The sequence below is a fragment of the Doryrhamphus excisus genome, chromosome 10 (genome assembly GCF_030265055.1).
Source record: "Doryrhamphus excisus isolate RoL2022-K1 chromosome 10, RoL_Dexc_1.0, whole genome shotgun sequence".
In the NCBI taxonomy this organism is placed as follows: domain Eukaryota; kingdom Metazoa; phylum Chordata; class Actinopteri; order Syngnathiformes; family Syngnathidae; genus Doryrhamphus; species Doryrhamphus excisus.
The window spans coordinates 10,806,232-10,825,722 of record NC_080475.1 but is presented as its reverse complement, the minus strand read 5'-3'; the positions used below and the strand labels follow the sequence as shown (position 1 = coordinate 10,825,722).

At 38.2% G+C, this 19,491-nt stretch overlaps 1 protein-coding gene across 1 annotated transcript; it reads right to left on the bottom strand.

Moving 5' to 3' along the window:
- Nucleotides 1-644: 644 nt before the first annotated feature.
- LOC131137674 (muscarinic acetylcholine receptor M4-like) lies at nucleotides 645-19,491 on the bottom strand. The gene is made up of 7 exons (XM_058085894.1): nucleotides 19,124-19,491; nucleotides 10,218-10,816; nucleotides 8,571-8,728; nucleotides 8,307-8,496; nucleotides 7,664-7,747; nucleotides 6,571-6,840; nucleotides 645-4,597 (listed from the first exon to the last, which is right to left on the bottom strand). Exons 1-7 carry the CDS (start codon nucleotides 19,176-19,178, stop codon nucleotides 4,352-4,354), a joined length of 1,602 nt encoding a protein of 533 aa, XP_057941877.1. The 5' UTR covers nucleotides 19,179-19,491; the 3' UTR covers nucleotides 645-4,351.

Sequence of the window (19,491 nt, the reverse complement as noted above, 5' to 3'; positions counted from 1 at the left end):
ACTCGAAAAAAAAGCAGACAAAAAATACATATTTTTTTTTAAACAGTGACTGATGCACGATCGTGCCTGCTGCATTGTGGTAGTTAGGAAACAAATTTAAAGGGATATTTGGGATTTTTTTTTTTTTACATGAAGTTGTATGACCCCCCCCCCCCCCCCCATAAGCAGTGAAGTCCGTCAACAGCGACTCACTCTCCACTTCCTGTCCTGAACCGATCGTCCATGCTAACCCAAGCTACCTTCTAATGACGCCATTTATACAAACCATATTTTATAACCGTATTTTTATAATGCACATTTGAAGCCGAAAGCGTCCAAAAATCTGTCAAAATCTGCCATAAGACCTTGTCAAAATTCATTTTTACATAAAATAAAAGAGCTTATTGTCGTTGCATCATTGCTAAGAATATAAACAAGACATTATACCTCCAAAGTAAAGTGGGGGAACGACATTTCTAAAGCTGTGATTTGAGGACAAACTGGGAAGAGCAACAAAGGAACAGGAAATGGAGACAAGGGAATCAATCCCACAGATTGCTTGGCAGCGTTGACATAACCCACATCACATATTAGTTCTTTCACCAAAGAATGGACCTTGGCAAAATACATCGTTTCGGTGGCCTCATTTAGTGGCCACAAGAGATGGTGGAAATATTCGAAACAACACATATAAACATTGTTGTGACTTCAGTTTGCCTCCTAGCTGGAAGAGATCCAGTGTAGTGTAGCTTATATTTGCGTCACCATGGTTACAGCATGCTGATGACTTTAAAGGGAAGATAAAACGCAGCATCGAGTTGTGCAATAGAGGGTGTTTATTATTATTGTAAAATGAAGATCTTGTACATACTTATAATTTGACCACATATTTTGTATTTACAACATACAATATGTATTTTGGAAAATATATTTTACAAAAGAAAACAGTACAAATGGAACAAAAAAAACATTACAAACAAAAGTTGTTTTCCCAAAAGCTGCGAAAAAGGGTTTTAAAAAGTAAATCAACTTATGATCAATTATTGAGCTTTGTAAGCTAGCAAGCTAGCTTGTTTAACAAATGTTTCTTTAAAGCTTTCTTGTGAGCGCAACTTAGCTCATTTCAACTCAAATGAACTGAATATGTTTGGTGTGAGCTACGTCAATGCTAACGACAAAGTTTAGCTACTCACGTTAGTTAGCACTGAATGCATAGGCAAGCGCAACGTCGACATGACGTATAACGCCATGATTGTAATTCGTCTTATTTGGCCCCCAAAAAAAATATTTATATTCAGTTTAAACTTGTCATTATGAAAAATAATTTTTTTTTTTGTTCAAAATCTAAAATCTAAGCAAAATCTAAAAGAACCGAGCGCACTTTACAGTATACTCAGTTATACTCCATACCCGTGGAATGGGCCCTGGAACAACAATAAAACATTACTGTTCGTTTAGTGGTTGATTTACCCTTTAAAAGAGAATATTTAGCTTTTGGGAACCCAACTCTGTCTAATTCGGATTTTAAATACAAATAATATACATTCCATATAGTATGTACATTTCCAGAATAAAACAAATATACATTGTATATTTCCATTTCCATTTGTTCTAAATAATACACATATAAAATACACCTTTCAAATCAAAATCGTAACTTGGAATTATTTTTTTCCACACACACCAATTGTATTTGTGACAAATACATTCAGACTTTATGATTCACCCACAAAAAAAAAAACCTTTGGTGGTTTGAAAATGGAAAAAAATACAAGCGGCTACTATGGGGGTCCAACTATTGTCCTGTTGGGGTGCAGCTACCAACCTACAGGATGTGGGAGATTCCAAAAGCAGGAAAATTCCAAAACATTTAGAGAGGGATTCTCTAATGAAGTTGAGAAACATGGACAATAAGATGCAATAAACCTTGGCTGGCATCCATAAAAATCCATATTATCTCACATTTTTCACTTTCTTCAGGTTGAATTTCGTAACAGTAAAATATGGTGGTGGTAGTGTGATGGTCTGGCGTTATTTTGCTGCCTTGCTGTGATAAATGGAACCATGGATTCTGCTGTATACCAAAAAAATCCTGAAGGCAAACATCCGGCCATTTTTTGTAAAATTTCGTAAAAGTAAGAACATCATAGCAACAGTAAAATATGGTGGTGGTAGTGTGATGGTCTGGCGTTATTTTGCACACTCCCAACAAGTCCACCTCTTGATAGCTGAACAAAAACCAGTTCTGATCCTGATTGTGTTCCAGAAGCCTAGTCAAGAAAGCAGCAAGTCTAGAACCAACAGCAGACATCTTGCCACGTATGTCCTTTCCAGTCAATAACAACAACAAAGATGATGATATTATCTCACATTTTTCACTTTCTTCAGCTTGAATGGCCACAGATCCCAATGCTAAGGAAAACTGCACATTTCGGAATTTTGTCCATCATCCACAATCCTTACGTGAGTCACGAACATACATCATTCCCTTTTCTGTGTGTTCCACATATTGAAAAACGGCTAGCACAAAGCATCTATTGAGGATTCGCTGATTAACGCACCATCCTTCTACCAAAATATTAATATCTTCATATATTCAATATTCATATATTCAATATCTCTCCTCTGGACGTCCCAACCATCTCAGTCTGGCATCTCGGACATTTTTTATGTCCCTCTGATGTACTCCTTCCTGATCCTATCCATCCTGGTCACTCCCAGGTCACTCTCCGCCTATAAAAACAGCTGCATAGTGAGATCATTTTTGGTCATGTTATGTAAATGGAATATTGTTGCCTTGTGCTAGCTGGTTTTTCTACTTAGTGTTTCCACTAAGTAGAGTACAAAAGTGTTTCAATGAAAAGCTCATTTCCACTTGATGCTCATTATTTTTCACCATCCGTGGCTGTAAATGTATATCTATATACTATATATCTATATCGGTTATGCTTGTATTCTGTTGAGGTGATATCTGTAGACAGGAATGTTCTATTATCAACAATGGTTAATGGCTATGTCCATATTACCACATGCTATATGCTATATTCATGGGAATTCATGTTTAATTCTTGATACAGTGGAGGATGTGCAAAATGTGTGCAGTATACATGTTGGAAAAGCTAAGTTAGCAATTTCATACGTACAGTAACTCTTATATAACTACAGTATATACAGTGGAGGAACTCATTATTTCATCCGCTTTTTAAAAGGGGGACCTATTATGCTCATTTTTTTTCTTTGCATTGAGTTGTGACTCCTATAGAGCAGCTACACACAATACCCCGCACAGAAAACTTTCTAGATCTTCCTGAATCTCCACCTATTCCAGATGTATTTCTTTGGATTTGACTGTTTTAATTCATTCCACCTACGGACCGCCTCGGAGCATGTCGACTCCACTGTAATTGGTTACATTCCCAAGTACTTCCGGACTACTGCCGAAACCCACACTTTCTAATTTAGTGGGTGTATGTAGGAGTTTATAATAAATGAATAAAGCCTTCAGGGAGCTACTTGAAAAGTGGTTAGGAGCTACTGGCTGGAGACCCCCGACTTCCTGTGTATGAACTGAAATAGTGCTAACGTAGGTCGGTGTTTACAGAGTCCAGGTATATTTTGACCGACATTAATGTTCTGAAGAACTGCTTCCTGTGAAATGCCGAAAATATATTTCTCTCGCTGGGAATCACCGACTCCAACCACTTTAGCCTTAGCTTGCCTCGTAGAAAGATTTCCTGGAAGCCATAGCAAAACAACCGTAAACAGAGCGAAGGTCAAACCTAGAGCATCTCTGGCCTACAGCGCATGCCCATATAAGGAAGACCGGCTCTCTGTGATGTCACAAACGGAGAGTGTTAGAAAAGAAGTCTGAAACCGAGTGTTCAGCGCCATCCCAAACTTCACTTCCAAATGCGCAAACCTCCTTATCTGATACTTTGGTATAATTTAACACGAGAATACAACATTCCAACAACGTTTATAGGTCAGAAAATTAGAAAAAGCATAATAGGTCCCCATTTTAGTTTAGCCTCTTACATGAACAGTTGATATTTTTAGGGTAGAGACAGAAAATCAACTAAAAACCCAGAAAAAGAAAAAAAAAAAAAAAGGTTCCTAGTCTCTGACAGTAGATTGACATCTTTATAAAAATAATAGGTAGTTAGATTATCTATTTAAGATCTTCCCATCCATTCATCCACTAGAATCCATCCAATGTCTGTCATCCACTCTTTCAATGTTATCATTCATCCATCATCTGTACAGTCTGTTCTTTCATAGACTAATAATTCAACACTTTCAATATTCCATCCAGTTTACATAATCCCCAATCTGTCCAGATCCAATCCCTCCATCCATCACGTTCTGTCCCCTTTCATCTGGTACCGATGTTCTTGTACTGGCACAGCAGCAAGTTCTTGAAAGTCTTTTTGAATGTGGCGTTGCACAAGGCGTAACAAGCCGGATTGATGGTGGAGTTGACGTAGCACAGCCAGTAGCCGATGGCCCACACCGTGTCAGGAACGCACGACTGGCAGAAGGTGGAGATCAGCACCATGACATTATAGGGAGTCCATGTGATGATGAAAGCCAGCAAGATGGCAAAGATGGTCTTGGTCACCTTAGTGGACAGCAAAGATGAGACAAACGAGAAAAGCGTGAGAAGAACAAAGAAGCCTTTTGATCATTTCTACTTGGTCGGTTTTTCATTTGAAAATATTCATGGTGTATCTCTTGGAACATCTTGACTTCAGGGCTAATCCACATCTTTCCCTCGGGTGGAGAAATAAGGGTCGTTTTTTGTAAAAGAGAAGCTCTAATGGGATTCAAGCCTCACTTGTAAACCACTCCCACAATCCATCTTCAAATGACCAGCACACATTTGCAAACTGGGAGCACTGGACTGGTACTGGTCATGAATGACACGTAATGAATGACACATAATGACATGGGGTGTAAAAGATTGATTAATCATGGCATCGGTCACTGAGTCTCATCTTACTCTCCAGCCAATCATTAGAGGTCACATTTTCACTCCTGTGTCCTTTATATTTCTTTGTGGATCCACACACGCACTGCAGCGCTCAGCTCACCACTGACTCGAGTGGTGTGTTCAAGTGCAGTACAAAGAGAGAGAGAGCCAACTCCACAGATTTCTCCTACTTATTATAGAGAAAAACGTATTTCTATCTGCGATTAAATGTGATTAATTGTGAGTTAACTGTGTATAATGCGATTATTGCGATCAAATCTTTTAATCGGTTGACAGCTCTAATTTAAGTGTGATTAATCACAATCAAATATTGTATTGATTGGCAGCCCTAATTTAAATATGATTAATCACAATCAAATGTTTTAATCGATTGACAGCCATAATTTAAATATGATTAATCACAATCAAATGTTTTAATCGATTGACAGCCATAATTCATATGTGATTAATCACAATCAACTATTGTTATTGATTGGCAGCCCTAATTTAAATATGATTAACCCGATCAAATGTTTTAAATGATTGACAGCCATAATTTATATGTGATTAATCACGATCAACTATTTTAATTGATTGCCCGCTCCAATTTAAATGTGATTAATCACAATCAAATGTTTTAATCGATTGACAGCTCTAATTTATATGTGATTAATTACGATCAACTATTTGAATTGATTGCCCGCTCCAATTTAAATGTGATTAATCACAATCAAATGTTTTAATCGATTGACAGCTCTAATTTATGTGATTAATCATGATCAAATATTGTAATCGATTGACTGCTCAAATTGAAATGTGATTAATCGTGATCAAATGTTTTAATAAATTGACAGCCCTAATTCATATGTGATTAATCACCATCAAATATTTTAATCAATTGACTGCTCAAATTGAAATGTGATTAATCATGATCAAATGTTTTAATCAATTGACAGCGCTTATTTAAATGTGATTAATCTCAATTAAATGTTTTAATGGATTGCCAGCCCTAGTTTTTATGAATGACTTTATCAGCCATCATTTTACAAGCTTTGTTTATCTCAGCTCCGTCTTGGTTCGGCAATCAATGAAATGCAGAAAAAACGGCGAAGTGAAGCTCATGTGACTTTCGCTGATGCTGCACGTGCTTTTCATTCTTCTTCCTTTCATCTCTTCCTTGTTGAGAAATATTAATGTTACGCTTGAATGCTCAAAGGTGAAGTTTAATCATGTTAAATGATGTGCTGAGTGTTGGTGTGCATATTTCTTTCATGTTAGCATTAGGGACGCTTTAGGGACGTGAAAAAAGCCTGTAATTGGCATATTCCATGACCACACATGCAATGAAAAACATCTCAGGAGGGTAGCGTGTTAAAAAGGTTACATTTGATTAGAAATTTGATTAGAATCTAAAGAGCAATGGAAAGTTCTAACAATTATATTGCTGGCTTGAAATGTTGTCATCCATAAGTGAAAGTGCAAGTTCTTACTTGTCTAATTAACATGAATATGATTTTGAAGATAGAATACATATTGGCCACGGCCCCCACCATGGGAGGCTGCTTCTCATTGGCTCCCTGGTCATTCAAACCCTGCTTGGAAATAACTTGAGCAAAACCTACTTTCTTTTCTCTGGCGGCCATCTGTCTTTTACGCTTCACTTGGCTCCGAGCAATGCTTGCAAACTTTCTTGCAACCGTCCTGGGACGGCTGATGGGGATGGAATGCCTCTCCGCCCCCTCCAAGGGGGGGACGATCTCGATCGCTGTTATGCATTCATCACCAGCCTGCTTGGTCACGATCTTTATCTTGGACCACCTCGAGGTGGAGTTGTTCTTGGACACGGAAGGATTTGAGACGCTTGTGCTCACTCGGGTAGACGTGATTGGATTCTGGAATCAAACGGAGAAACGTTTGTTTTTTTTTACTGCTGTTGCTGATTGGTTGTTGACACTTTCATCTGTAAATATGCAATTCCATCATAGAAGGCAATTTATACAGAATATACACAGCTAATAAGACAATACAGTCCGTGATTCCCGCAAACCTTCACTAAAAAAATAAACAATGAGGACTCGAGAGCCTCCAGGATCTGTTTCACAGACATGAACCTTAAATGAGACCAATTAGACTCATTCCCGGGCCTTTGTATTAAGTTCTGGACTTCTATAGAGCAGCTACACATAATTACCCCCACAGAAAGCTTTCTAGATCATCCAGACCCTGCGCCTCTCCCTGAGTTTCCTGCCTTGCTCCCAAACAGTCTGTGTAATTTACTAATTTACTAATTTACAGTCAAACCCCCCCCCCTTGACGACTCGACCCTCATTATCTGACGTGTCTCTTTTACAAAGCTCATCCATAGGTATGAATGTGAGTGTGAATGGTTGTTTGTCTATATGTGCCCTGTGATTGGCTGGCCACCAGTCCAGGGTGTACCCCACCTCTCGCCCGAAAACAGCTGGGATAGACTCCAGCACCCCCCGCAACCCTTGTGAGGAAAAAGCCGAATGAATGAATACTCATCCTACAAATGCATGGTCCCATACATATGGGGCTAAATTTCAATAGTTAATAAGCAGGCTTTTAGGTTTTTTTTTAGGGGGGTCAATTCCGGGGGTCTCACAATTATGACAACACATATTGTTACATATTGCTTCATTTCTCCATTCCTAACATAGACAACAAATAATTCATACGGTGAAATGTACCAACCTGAGGTATGACTTCATTGCTAGCTTTTGGTTCTGTTGGATGGATGAATGCTGTGGACGAATCGTTGGAGCTTTCCTTTTCCTCCTAGACGAGATGGATACATTCACCAAGAATATAGATACAACACATTTTTCCATGTACACAAAATCCATATTTCCCTAAATCGGTGCCACTTTGTACCCCTTGCAGGTGTGGCATATTAAGATGCATGATAACTGGCCACAATAAAAGGCCACTCCAAAAATTTGGCAGGACGTTCTTGGAGAGAAGATGTTCTCATCGTGGATGATTACAAGTTTTCCCAAATGGCAGCCAGGATTTCCACCTTTGTTATTGACTAGCCCGTGTTGACGACGTAGCTGTTTTATCAACAACAAACACAAGTTTGATTCCTGTACGGAGACACCATGAGGTCCTGAGATCCTGGTTAATAATGCACAACCCTACATTGCAAAGATGAGTACACAATTACCTGAAACTGAAAAACATCCCAGTTCTTACATGCAGTTGTACTGCTTGAGGTATACCATGTTCACACTAGCTACCGTGTGTACTTTTACCTTTTGTGTACTCAAAGGATCAAGTTTTAGAAGGAAAGATGGCAGCAAAAACTAGTGTTTATATTTTGGGTGAATGATAGTACCTGTGTTGGGAGGCCCGGACTTGGTTGTGGTCCATCTGGTTTCGATGCATCCACTCTTCCATTCTTCAAGGCCTCGTCTGCAACGGTTGTGGAGTCCAAGCTGAGCTTAGGAGTCAGACGGGGACTGGTCTGAGGACTGGTTTCGTTGTTGTTTTGCTTTAGCATGTGGCTCTTAATTATGCTTGTCGTTCTAAGACACAAAAAAAATGTCATTAAAAAAAAAAAAAAATCATATCTTCCAGTCAAACATGAAATAACTTTTACTTTGGGCCTCCTTTCTTCTCCTTCTTGTCCAGCTTATGTTTGGAGACCCTGCTCCTGGATGCCAGGGAGATGTGGATGTACAGGACTGTCATGATAATGACGGGGAGATAGAAGGCAGCAATCGCTGTGCCAAACGTCACCGCCGGGTTTGACAGGAACTAAAATGGAGACAAAGAGACAAATTATACTCAATAAAATGTGACACCACATTAAATGGTTTTTATCAAGGAGCCATGTTGGCACCATCGGACTATGGAGTATGAAGGAAAGACGACTGAAAAATACCATGAAGCAGGAGAGCCTCTTATTAGCTTATGGAATGTTTAATCAAATGGAAGACTTTTATTGGATTGAGGGAAATCGGAAAGAAAAACACGACCTTTGTTGAGGCACAAAGGTCAGGTGTTTCTTTGACTGATTCTTGACTGATTCAGGAGAACCTTGGTTCTACAACATTTGAGGATTCGATACGTTCCACGATCTTATTGTACTTCTTTTTGAGCCTTCTAGTTTGGCTCGATGGTCATCTGAAGTGTTCAGACGCAGACCAGGTTCCCCTCCAAGATTTCTACAGTACATGGACTTGTTAGCAACCCCTTGTGTGCTCAAGTCCAAGAACCAGCCCACACCAGGATACCAACGGTCAATTGGTGATTGTTGTGTCAGTTCCCTTGAGATCTTCACTTTTCTCAGAATCAACCTCACAAGAAGTCTTGCGTAGGTCTCCGGGGGGGGGGCAAAGACAATTCGATTCTTGTTGGTGGTCTTTTATCCCATTCTAGTCTTAAATAAGACCAATTAGACTCATTCCCGGGCCTTTGTATTAAGTTCTGGACTCCTACAGAGCAGCTACACATGATTACCCCTACAGAAAGCTTTCTAGATCATCCAGACTCTGCGCCTCTCCCTGAGTTTCCTGCTTTGCTCCTAAACAGTCTGTGTAATTTACTAATTTACATCCCGCCCCCCTTTTGATGGCTTTCAGGGCTCACGTCCGAATGCTCGACCCTCATTATCTGATGTGTCTCTTTTACAAAGCACATACTCATGCTACAAATGCATGGTCCCATACATATGGGGCTTAATTTCAAAAGTTAATAAGCATTTTTTTTTGGGATGGGGGGTCCAATTCTGGGGGTCTCACAATTATGACAACACATTGTTACATATTGGTTCATTTCTCCATTCCCAACATCGTGTCAGTTCCCTTGAGATCTTATAATCCTGAGCTGATCCTTCACTTTTCTCAGAATCAACCTCACAAGAAGTCTTGCGTGGGTCTCCGTGGGTGGGGGGCAAAGACAATTCACTGTTCTTGTATTTCTCGCATTAGTGAATGATTCCACCAAAGAGTGGTCTCTTTCTCACCAAGTGTCTCGCTGGTGGTCTTTTAGCCCATTCTAGTCTTGTGCAGCTCTACAATCTTTGTCAGCACTTTGGTCTTGGCCATGGTGGTGGACACTTTTGAATGGAGACTGATTCTGTGACAGGTTTCACACTCACATTCACACCTACGGACAATTTAGAACAGTCTTATGTCAATCCATGCCTACGGTACGGGCGAGAGGCGTATGAGTATGATGTATACGTACAATAGGTTTAAATATGGAGATGACACGTCCATATAGAAGACAAAGGTTTCTGTACCTGAATGTAGCACTCTCCGGGTGGCACTGTTCGCTGTCCAACTATGAACTGCCAAAACAAGATGGCGGGGGCCCAAAGAATGAAGGATAAGATCCACGCTGCCGCAATCATCAACCCCGCCAACTTTGTGGTCCTTCTTGCGGGGTACGTGAGGGGCTTGGTGACACAGAAGTAGCGATCGAAACTAATAATCAACAAGTTCATCACTGACGCGTTGGAGACCACATAGTCCAAAGCCAGCCACAGGTCACAGATCACGGGTCCAAGAGGCCAGGATCCAACGATGATGTAGACGGTGTACAGATTCATACTGAACACGCCGATGATCAGGTCAGCGCAGGCCAACGAGAACAGGAAGTAGTTGTTGACAGTTTGTAAGTGGCGATTGACTTTGATGGACAGCATGACCAAAATGTTCCCGGTTACTGTCACAAGGCTCAGCGATCCAGTGACCAGGGCTATAAAAAACATCTCGACCGCCTTGTACCGACTCGGGGCTCCCACGCCGTCCTCCACCGCCGAGCAGGAAGTTGAGTCATTTGTGGATACATTGCACGAGGCGTTGACAAACAGGTCACTGGACTGGTTGAGTGGGGATCCTGAATGAGAAATCAGGGACATTAGTTGGACAGAAGAACCACAGAACCGTAACATAGTAAAAGGATGAAACCGGAATGAATCCCGATTTCATTCATAACATAACAGAACTATAACATAGTAAAACGATGAAACTGGAATGAATCCCGATTTCATTCAGAACAGAACAGAACCATAACATAGTAAAAGAATGAAACTGGAATGAATCCCGATTTCATTCATAACATAACAGAACCATAACATAGCAAAAGGATGAAACTGGAATGAATCCCGATTTCATTCAGAACAGAACAGAACCATAACATAGTAAAAGAATGAAACTGGAATGAATCCCGATTTCATTCATAACATAACAGAACCATAACATAGTAAAAGGATTAAACTGGAATGAATCCCGATTTCATTCATAACATAACAGAACCGTAACATAGTAAAAGGATTAAACTGGAATGAATCCCGATTTCATTCATAACATAACAGAACCGTAACATAGTAAAAGGATGAAACCGGAATGAATCCCGATTTCATTCATAACATAACAGAACCATAACATAGCAAAAGGATGAAACTGGAATGAATCCCGATTTCATTCAGAACAGAACAGAACCATAACATAGTAAAAGAATGAAACTGGAATGAATCCCGATTTCATTCATAACATAACAGAACCATAACATAGTAAAAGGATTAAACTGGAATGAGTCCCGATTTCATTCATAACATAACAGAACCGTAACATAGTAAAAGGATTAAACTGGAATGAATCCCGATTTCATTCATAACATAACAGAACCGTAACATAGTAAAAGGATGAAACCGGAATGAATCCCGATTTCATTCATAACATAACAGAACCATAACATAGAAAAAGGATGAAACCGGAATGAACCACGATTTCATTCAGAACATAACAGAACCATAACGTGCTTGAAAATAGCTTAGTATAATAAAAATATTATATAATATAATATAACTAATATAATTAATAACTAATATAATAATAGTTTAGTTTGCAGGTCCAAAAAACAGGAATTCTGCTGAATGCTTCATCTTTAAAAAAATATTTATTCCTTGAGTTCCTAAAGTTGATAATGCCGTTTAAATGTGTATTTAAGAAAGCTGAATCCTACTGTGTTCAGTGTTTACATTTCAATAAATATTTGCTTAAACTTGAGACCTGTAATATTTGTTATCATTGTCATTTTTTTAATGTAAATTGAGAAAGCAAAAGCAGTATCGGCCACAAATATCGTCCCAAGCAAAATCGGCTCAGGGTGATGGAAAAAAAATCAGTATCGGCATCAGCCCGAAAAAAAGACCACATCATGGTACCAGGGGCCAAACACCAAAGTCGCCAACCACCCTTCTAATCATTTCTAATAATATAAAAGCCCACACGCCCACCAACACTGCAGTCGCTCCCCTACGTTTTAGCACCCTGATATTCCCCATTAGGGCATCATGCCAGATTGGCACAAGAGTATGAAGCCAGACACCACACAACCCATGCCGACACCTTGCCACCACAGGACAAGATGACCCCAGCTAAGCAGACAAAGGAGTAGGTAATGAGGAAAACCAGCAAAATAATTAAAGCACAGGAACAGACGAGGAAAACTGTCCTACAAATTATAGTAAATCAAAACATTTTTTCATGAATTACACGGCATAATTATGCTAGCATGTTAGCATTGTCATTGGTAGGGGTGTAACGATTGGCCTACTACATGATACAGTATATCTTTTCATATTCCTATGATCCAGCTGGTAGGAAACTTAGCACAAATTTCAAAAAACATGGAACAGGTCACAAAAGACCCCACAACAACATTTAATGAATAGCAGGCCTCATTTTCCTCACTTAGGGTCTGTGTTCATGACTCAGATACAGATACGGATAGTGGTGTAGTCACTCATCCCTAACCCATCCCTAACCCATGCGTAACCCATCCTTAACCCATCCCTAACCCATCCTTAACCCATCCTTAACCCATGCTTAACCCATCCTTAACCCATCCTTAACCCATCCTTAACCCATCCCTAGCCCATCCCTAACCCATCCTTAACCCATCCCTAGCCCATCCCTAACCCATCCTTAACCCATCCCTAACCCATCCTTAACCATCCCTAGCCCATCCCTAACCCATCCTTAACCCATCCCTAAGCCATCCCTAACCCATCCCTACTGTTGAGTTTAAATAATTTGAGCGATTGTGCTGCAAAAAATGCAAGTGCAGCTAAAACAGGAAGCAATAAGCTAATAATACCAAAAGCTGGATAAGACACCAACATGAAGTCCAAGTTTCTTATGGAAATGAAGCAGTCATCAGTTTCTTTCATGCTACATCAGCCCTTAAGCAAAGTGTCTCTGAAGACATTATTTTTTGTTTTAACAATGAATACATTCATGTGTTCTTTTTCTAAATAAAGACTACACAGAACATAATGTGTAACCCAGGTGGAGATTTTTCTTCATATTTATTTGACGTTTAGACATTATTTGCAAGAAGATCAAAGGTGAGCTCATATAAAAAGTAGGTCATACCATTTGCTAAGCATGCAGTCTGATGTCATCACTGCGGATTGGATTGGATTGGATTACCCTGCACTACAGTCTGCACTATTTATTTGGGAATGTCTATAACATGTAAACGCTAAAGTCAAACAATGTGGATCGATGTCATTTTACCTAAAATGAATAGATCACGTTTGGTGGGCACAGCAGTGTTTTTTGCTTATATATAATAATTCTACTTTCAGTGTACTCCAAGCACTTTAACAATATCACCTATGATAGTGAAATGTTACCATACAAGGATAAGAGTTATAACATATAAAAGTTATAGTAGTATATATCATAAGAATGCAATATTCATCTAGTAATGCAAAAATATGAATGTATTGTTTTAAAAAAAACTCGCCTTTAGTTCTCAAATTGATATTCTTTTACATCAAATGTAATGTAATTATCGTTGTAGTTTACCACAAAGAAATTTCCCTTATGATAGATAACAACTTATTTCTAGCTGCGATTAAACTAGAAGAGTTGGTTTATTTACGGCTGTCAATCAATTAAAATATTTGATCATGATTAATCACATTTGTTTTGCAAGTTAAGTCGCTGAGTTAATTCGGAATTAATCACTGAGCTAATTCAGAATTAATAACTGAGTTAATTCAGAATTAATCACTGCGTTAATTTTGAGTAAGCTTGTTAACCAAAATGTGATTAATCACGATCAAATATTTTAATCGATTGACAGCCGTAAGTAAACCAACTCTTCTAGTTGAATTAACAACAAATGAATTAACAGTCTGTGATTAATTATATTTGATCTACAAGTTAACTCAGAATTAGTCACTGAGTTAATTCGGAATTAGTCACTGAGTTAATTCTGAGTTAACTTGTTAAACAAAATGTGATTAATCACGATCAAATATTTTAATCGATTGACAGCCGTAAATAAACCAACTCTTCTAGTTGAATTAACAACAAATGAATTAACAGTCTGTGATTAATTATATTTGATCTACAAGTTAACTCAGAATTAGTCACTGAGTTAATTCTGAGTTAACTTGCTAACCAAAATGTGATTAATCACGATCAAATATTTTAATCGATTGACAGCCGTAAATAAACCAACTCTTCTAGTTGAATTAACAACAAATGAATTAACAGTCTGTGATTAATTATATTTGATCTACAAGTTAACTCAGAATTAGTCACTGAGTTAATTCGGAATTAGTCGCTGAGTTAATTCTGCGTTAACTTGCTAACCAAAATGTGATTAATCACGATCAAATATTTTAATCGATTGACAGCCGTAAATAAACCAACTCTTCTAGTTGAATTAACAACAAATGAATTAACAGTCTGTGATTAATTATATTTGATCTACACAGTTTGAACTTTAAATTGACAGAGTGAGGTATTAAAGATTTCATGCTGGGAAAAAGTGCTTTTGGTTCCCATTGCTTTAACAAAAGCTGTGATGGACCCACAGACCTTGGCAAGCACAACCGTACTACAAAATATAGAACTTAAGCTGTGACATTTCTTTGAAATGTCAACAGAGTAGCCAAAATCAACATATTTCATAATATTAGATTTGAACAAAATGTCATCTAAAGATAGATATTCAAGTGAATTCATGTCCTACATATTTTTTAGCTTAGTTTGAAGCTCCGATCCATAAGTTTCAATGTGGTCCAACACTATATCAAGTACATACTCTAAGTATAAATCAGTATCAATGTGGCGATGATATCACAGGCAGACTGAATATGAGTGAACAAAAAAAAGCCACACATAAAACATAAAACATAAAACATACACTACTGGAAGCATTGCAGCCAAGAGACTAAATGTAGGTCACTGCTTATGATCGTGTTTCGGATTTTCAGCCTCTGATTGTACACCACCGCCATACTGTGTATGTACTACATACTACTAATATACAGAAAATATCATATATAGTTCAGAATGGCTAGATTACGAATCAAAAGTTGAGCCATAATAAGAAGTTGAGCCGTAATAAAATATGAAGCACGGATACACGTGTGACTAACATATATGCATACACACATAGCATGCAGAGACATGGCTCTATGATGAAATATACATGACATGTACTGTATGTGCAGGACTTGAATCATGGATGCTCACTGTCTCCAAAGGCTTTCCTTCGGGTGTTATTTCAGTGCACGGCACTGCTGATACATGTTGGAAAACATGATATCTTATTGTGTCATTCTATTTCATAAGTTGTATAGCATACCAGAGTGGAGATAACTGTGGATTTCCGCCCAATAAATTGACTATGCGTTAAAAAGATTTAATTATTTGATTGTGTTGTAATCCATTGACAAATAGCAATTCTGGGAGTCGGAAGCGGTGAGTCTTAGCGGTTCAACTCGTACATTGAAAAGAAACGTATCTGGACAATTATCTATACTGTGCAAAATCAGTCAAACTCATTTCAGCCTGCATCAAAGGATTAACGCTGAACGTTATTCTTTTCCTTTGGCCTTTTGTGGATTTTTGTAACATTTTGTAAAAGTAGTAAACAAACTTTCGGACTGAAAGGCTGCATCGGGTTCAAAAAAAGTAAGCGGATTCGGGCTGTATAGAAGAAATATAAGAAAAGCTGCAGAAAAAAAAACAAACCAAAAAAACATAATCGTATTTGGACACCGGGAGGTTGCTATTTAAAAGTTTTGCGAGTGTGTCCCAACTTTAATGTAATTTTATATTTTCAATGAAAATGTTCCTATTGAAAATGAATGAGCATAGTCATAGTGTCAAATGAACAAACGATATAACATTAGCATTAAGTAACTAGTAAATAAATACAGTAAAAAAAGTAAATACACACAAGTCATTTACCAATATTCCATGGAATAAAAAAAAAATATTTTTTTAACGAAAAAGCTAATTATATATGCTTATCATTAAACACATAATATTAAACAAGTTAATTTCAGCTAGCTTACAATACTGTCATTGGGATACACCTATTATACCCAAAGCTAGCAGACTCTACATATGATAACAAAACATAAAAACCCCACTTGTTTAGCATCACAACATGCTGACAGAACATAAACACACAACCAGACGGTGTCGAGTCTCAAGTCAAGACAAGACAGCTTCAGTCAAGTCAAGTCCGAAGTCACAGGCTTGAATTTTTCGAGTCCTTACACTGAAATAGACACTGACATATAGTAATAAATTAAAGTAAATAAATGAAATTGAGGCTACACAGTCTCACAGCTAGGAAACCCGAATTCGATTCCACCCTCGGCCATCTCTGTGTGGAGTTTGCATGTTCTCCCTGTGCATGCGTTGGTTTTCTCCGGGTACTCCGATTTCCTCCCACATTCCAAAAACATGCTAGGTTAATTGGCGACTCCAAATTGTCCATAGGTATGAATGTGAGTGTGAATGGTTGTTTGTCTATATGTGCCCTGTGATTGGCTGGCCACCAGTCCAGGGTGTACCCCGCCTCTCGCCTGAAACAGCTGGGATAGAAAATGAATGAAAAATAAAATTGCATTCTAACAATGTAACAAATACCATAAATAAGGGCTGGATTTTTTTAAATATCGATATTTTACACACTATATTAAAAACAAGCATATCGTCAATATCAATATAGACGTATAGATATAGAATTTGAATTTTTTTTTACATGAAAATAGGTTTTCCCATGATGTCCGTTGCTAGCTAGCTCATATTAACTTGTTTTCTTTTGCTAGAATGCACAGAAAAGGGTAAGGAATACAGTATATGTTCTTGTTTCACATAGAAAAAAGCCATTAGAAAAAGCCGTATAAATACATACACTTGTCGCAAATAATAAAGCAACAATTGGTAACAAAGTGGCTAACTTTTCTAATGGGATGTAAACTGTAATGCCTGTGCTCGTGATTAAGGAAGATGTAGTCACCCATGCAATTGTAACTGCATAGAAGATATTTTTATGACATTCTTGTTTTGTTTACGTTGACGTGGGGCTAACAGTGCTCTAAATTTGAAGGACGATCATGGAAGTGTGTTCCGTGTGTGTGTGTAGGATGTGTATTGTCGCTGAACACTTGCTTAAAGGGTCGGTATGGCTTGTTTTTGATATTGTACGTAAAAAAAATATATATTAACAATATATTTTAACAATATCAATATATATCACCTAGCCCTAAATGCAAGTATGGTTCAATACCGATCGGTGGCCAAACGATTGGAGTACCGTTAGTTCATTATTTTTAAATAGTGTTTAATTCCTTCATATTATGTTATTTCTTCTTGTTGATACAGTAGTTATCGTCCATATTGTCAATGTAACTTATCAATTTCTTGTTTTGATATGGTATGTCAGACCGAATTGTAACTTTATCTATACTTCAACAACACATAAAACATAAATACAACATTAAAAAAAAAACATCTTATGAAAATAATATCAATGCAGTAAGACCCTTTTCCCTCCAACGTCACATTCTAGTATCTGCCATCTTGCGCTCCTACAACATCTCCAGCTGACATATTCACACATTAGCGATTATCATACATACATACATACGTGTAACATGGCAACAACCGTAGAAGGCAGAAATGAGGTCATTGAAAAAGAACATAATAAAAAATGATGCTATAATGGCTGCCGGTGACACTTGGGTGCATTCACAGTTTGGCTTTTATAATGTTTGGTTTATTTTCTCACCTTGCTCTGCCGTTTACTGACATATTTTCTTTTTAGAATCACTTTAAAGCAAGAATATAATGAATTTAACCATGACCTTGTGTGCATGGGTGGTGAAAGCAGTCTATTATCCATTTTTTTAAAACAATGACATAGCACTCCATTACACATTGCGCCTCCATTAGGGTTAAAATATACCTAAGCCCTGTGAAAAGTTACTGCGTTTTGTCATGCCTAAGGCACACTTTGCACATTCTAATGGACAGATCAAATGTAACACAATAAGTAACTCTACTGATTCTTGATGAAAAATATATATTTGACAAAAATTGCTACAAAAACTGACTTTGAAGCGATGCCAACGTATTGAAAAGCTAACTCTAGCAGCCTGGTGAACCTGACTCCGTTCTTTTTTGTACTCAAAATACTCCAGGGGGGAAAACTAGTTAGGGGCTGCCTGATTGGCTGAATTGCGCCCTCTGGCGTTGCTATTAAGTATGAACTCCATTGTGCCAACATAGCTTGAAGGCGCAACACCACACAGCGTAACTTCATTGAAACAAATGTCAAATTTATTGAATTATACATAATTCACACTATTACAAACGCAACAATAAGTAAGATTGACTTGTGTTGTTGAAGGACTTGCCACAAAATGCAAAAAATCCTTTTATCGATCACCTTTGTCATTTTCATGACCACATCGGCAGCGTTGTGATGTGTTCAGGGTAGAAACGTGGAGGCAAAGATGGGGACATTAAAGCAGAGGAGAAGTAAGCACATAACTTGCCGGAGGGAAGGCGGCGAGGAACCTCAGAAAATGGAGAACGTTCTTCATCAAACCCCTTTATGCGCTAACTAGAACTATCGTACCATTTGGAAGACACTGAGAAAAACAAGAACCTCAAATCCATCACAGCACAACCGAGTACCTGGTTGTCATTATTTGGAGGAGAGGATTTTTGTTGTTGTTGTTGTTTAACACACATCTTCTTCACTTAGATGTCAATATGAACGTGTTCATTTTCCCCTCAATACAACAGTCACAGGAAAACAGACATTTTGGTTGTAAATAAGGAAGTATGGAGAACTAGAATGTTTCCCACTCACCCTTGAAGTTCCAGAAGGGCAGAAGCCCTCCAGCTCCATCACTGATGTTACTCATGTCGCATGGTTATGTCCTTAACCTCGTCCTTCTTTCTGTTCTTGCTTTTTTTCCGCTACCTATCTTCTCCAAACAGAGGAGCCACCTTGTTTCAGATACCAGCTTAATTGCGTGCGTTAGTCTTCTAAAGCAGAAGAGCCAGAAATGCACTGGCATTTACGACATTAACTGGTGTAAAAAAAATAACAATAGCGCCGAATTGGTGTTAAAAAGATGAAATATTAAATATAAGCTAATGATAACTGTGAGCATTGGAGGTCGGCTCCCTTACTCCCTCACTGAGTGATCTCCAAAAGATCCAGCAAAGCGCGCA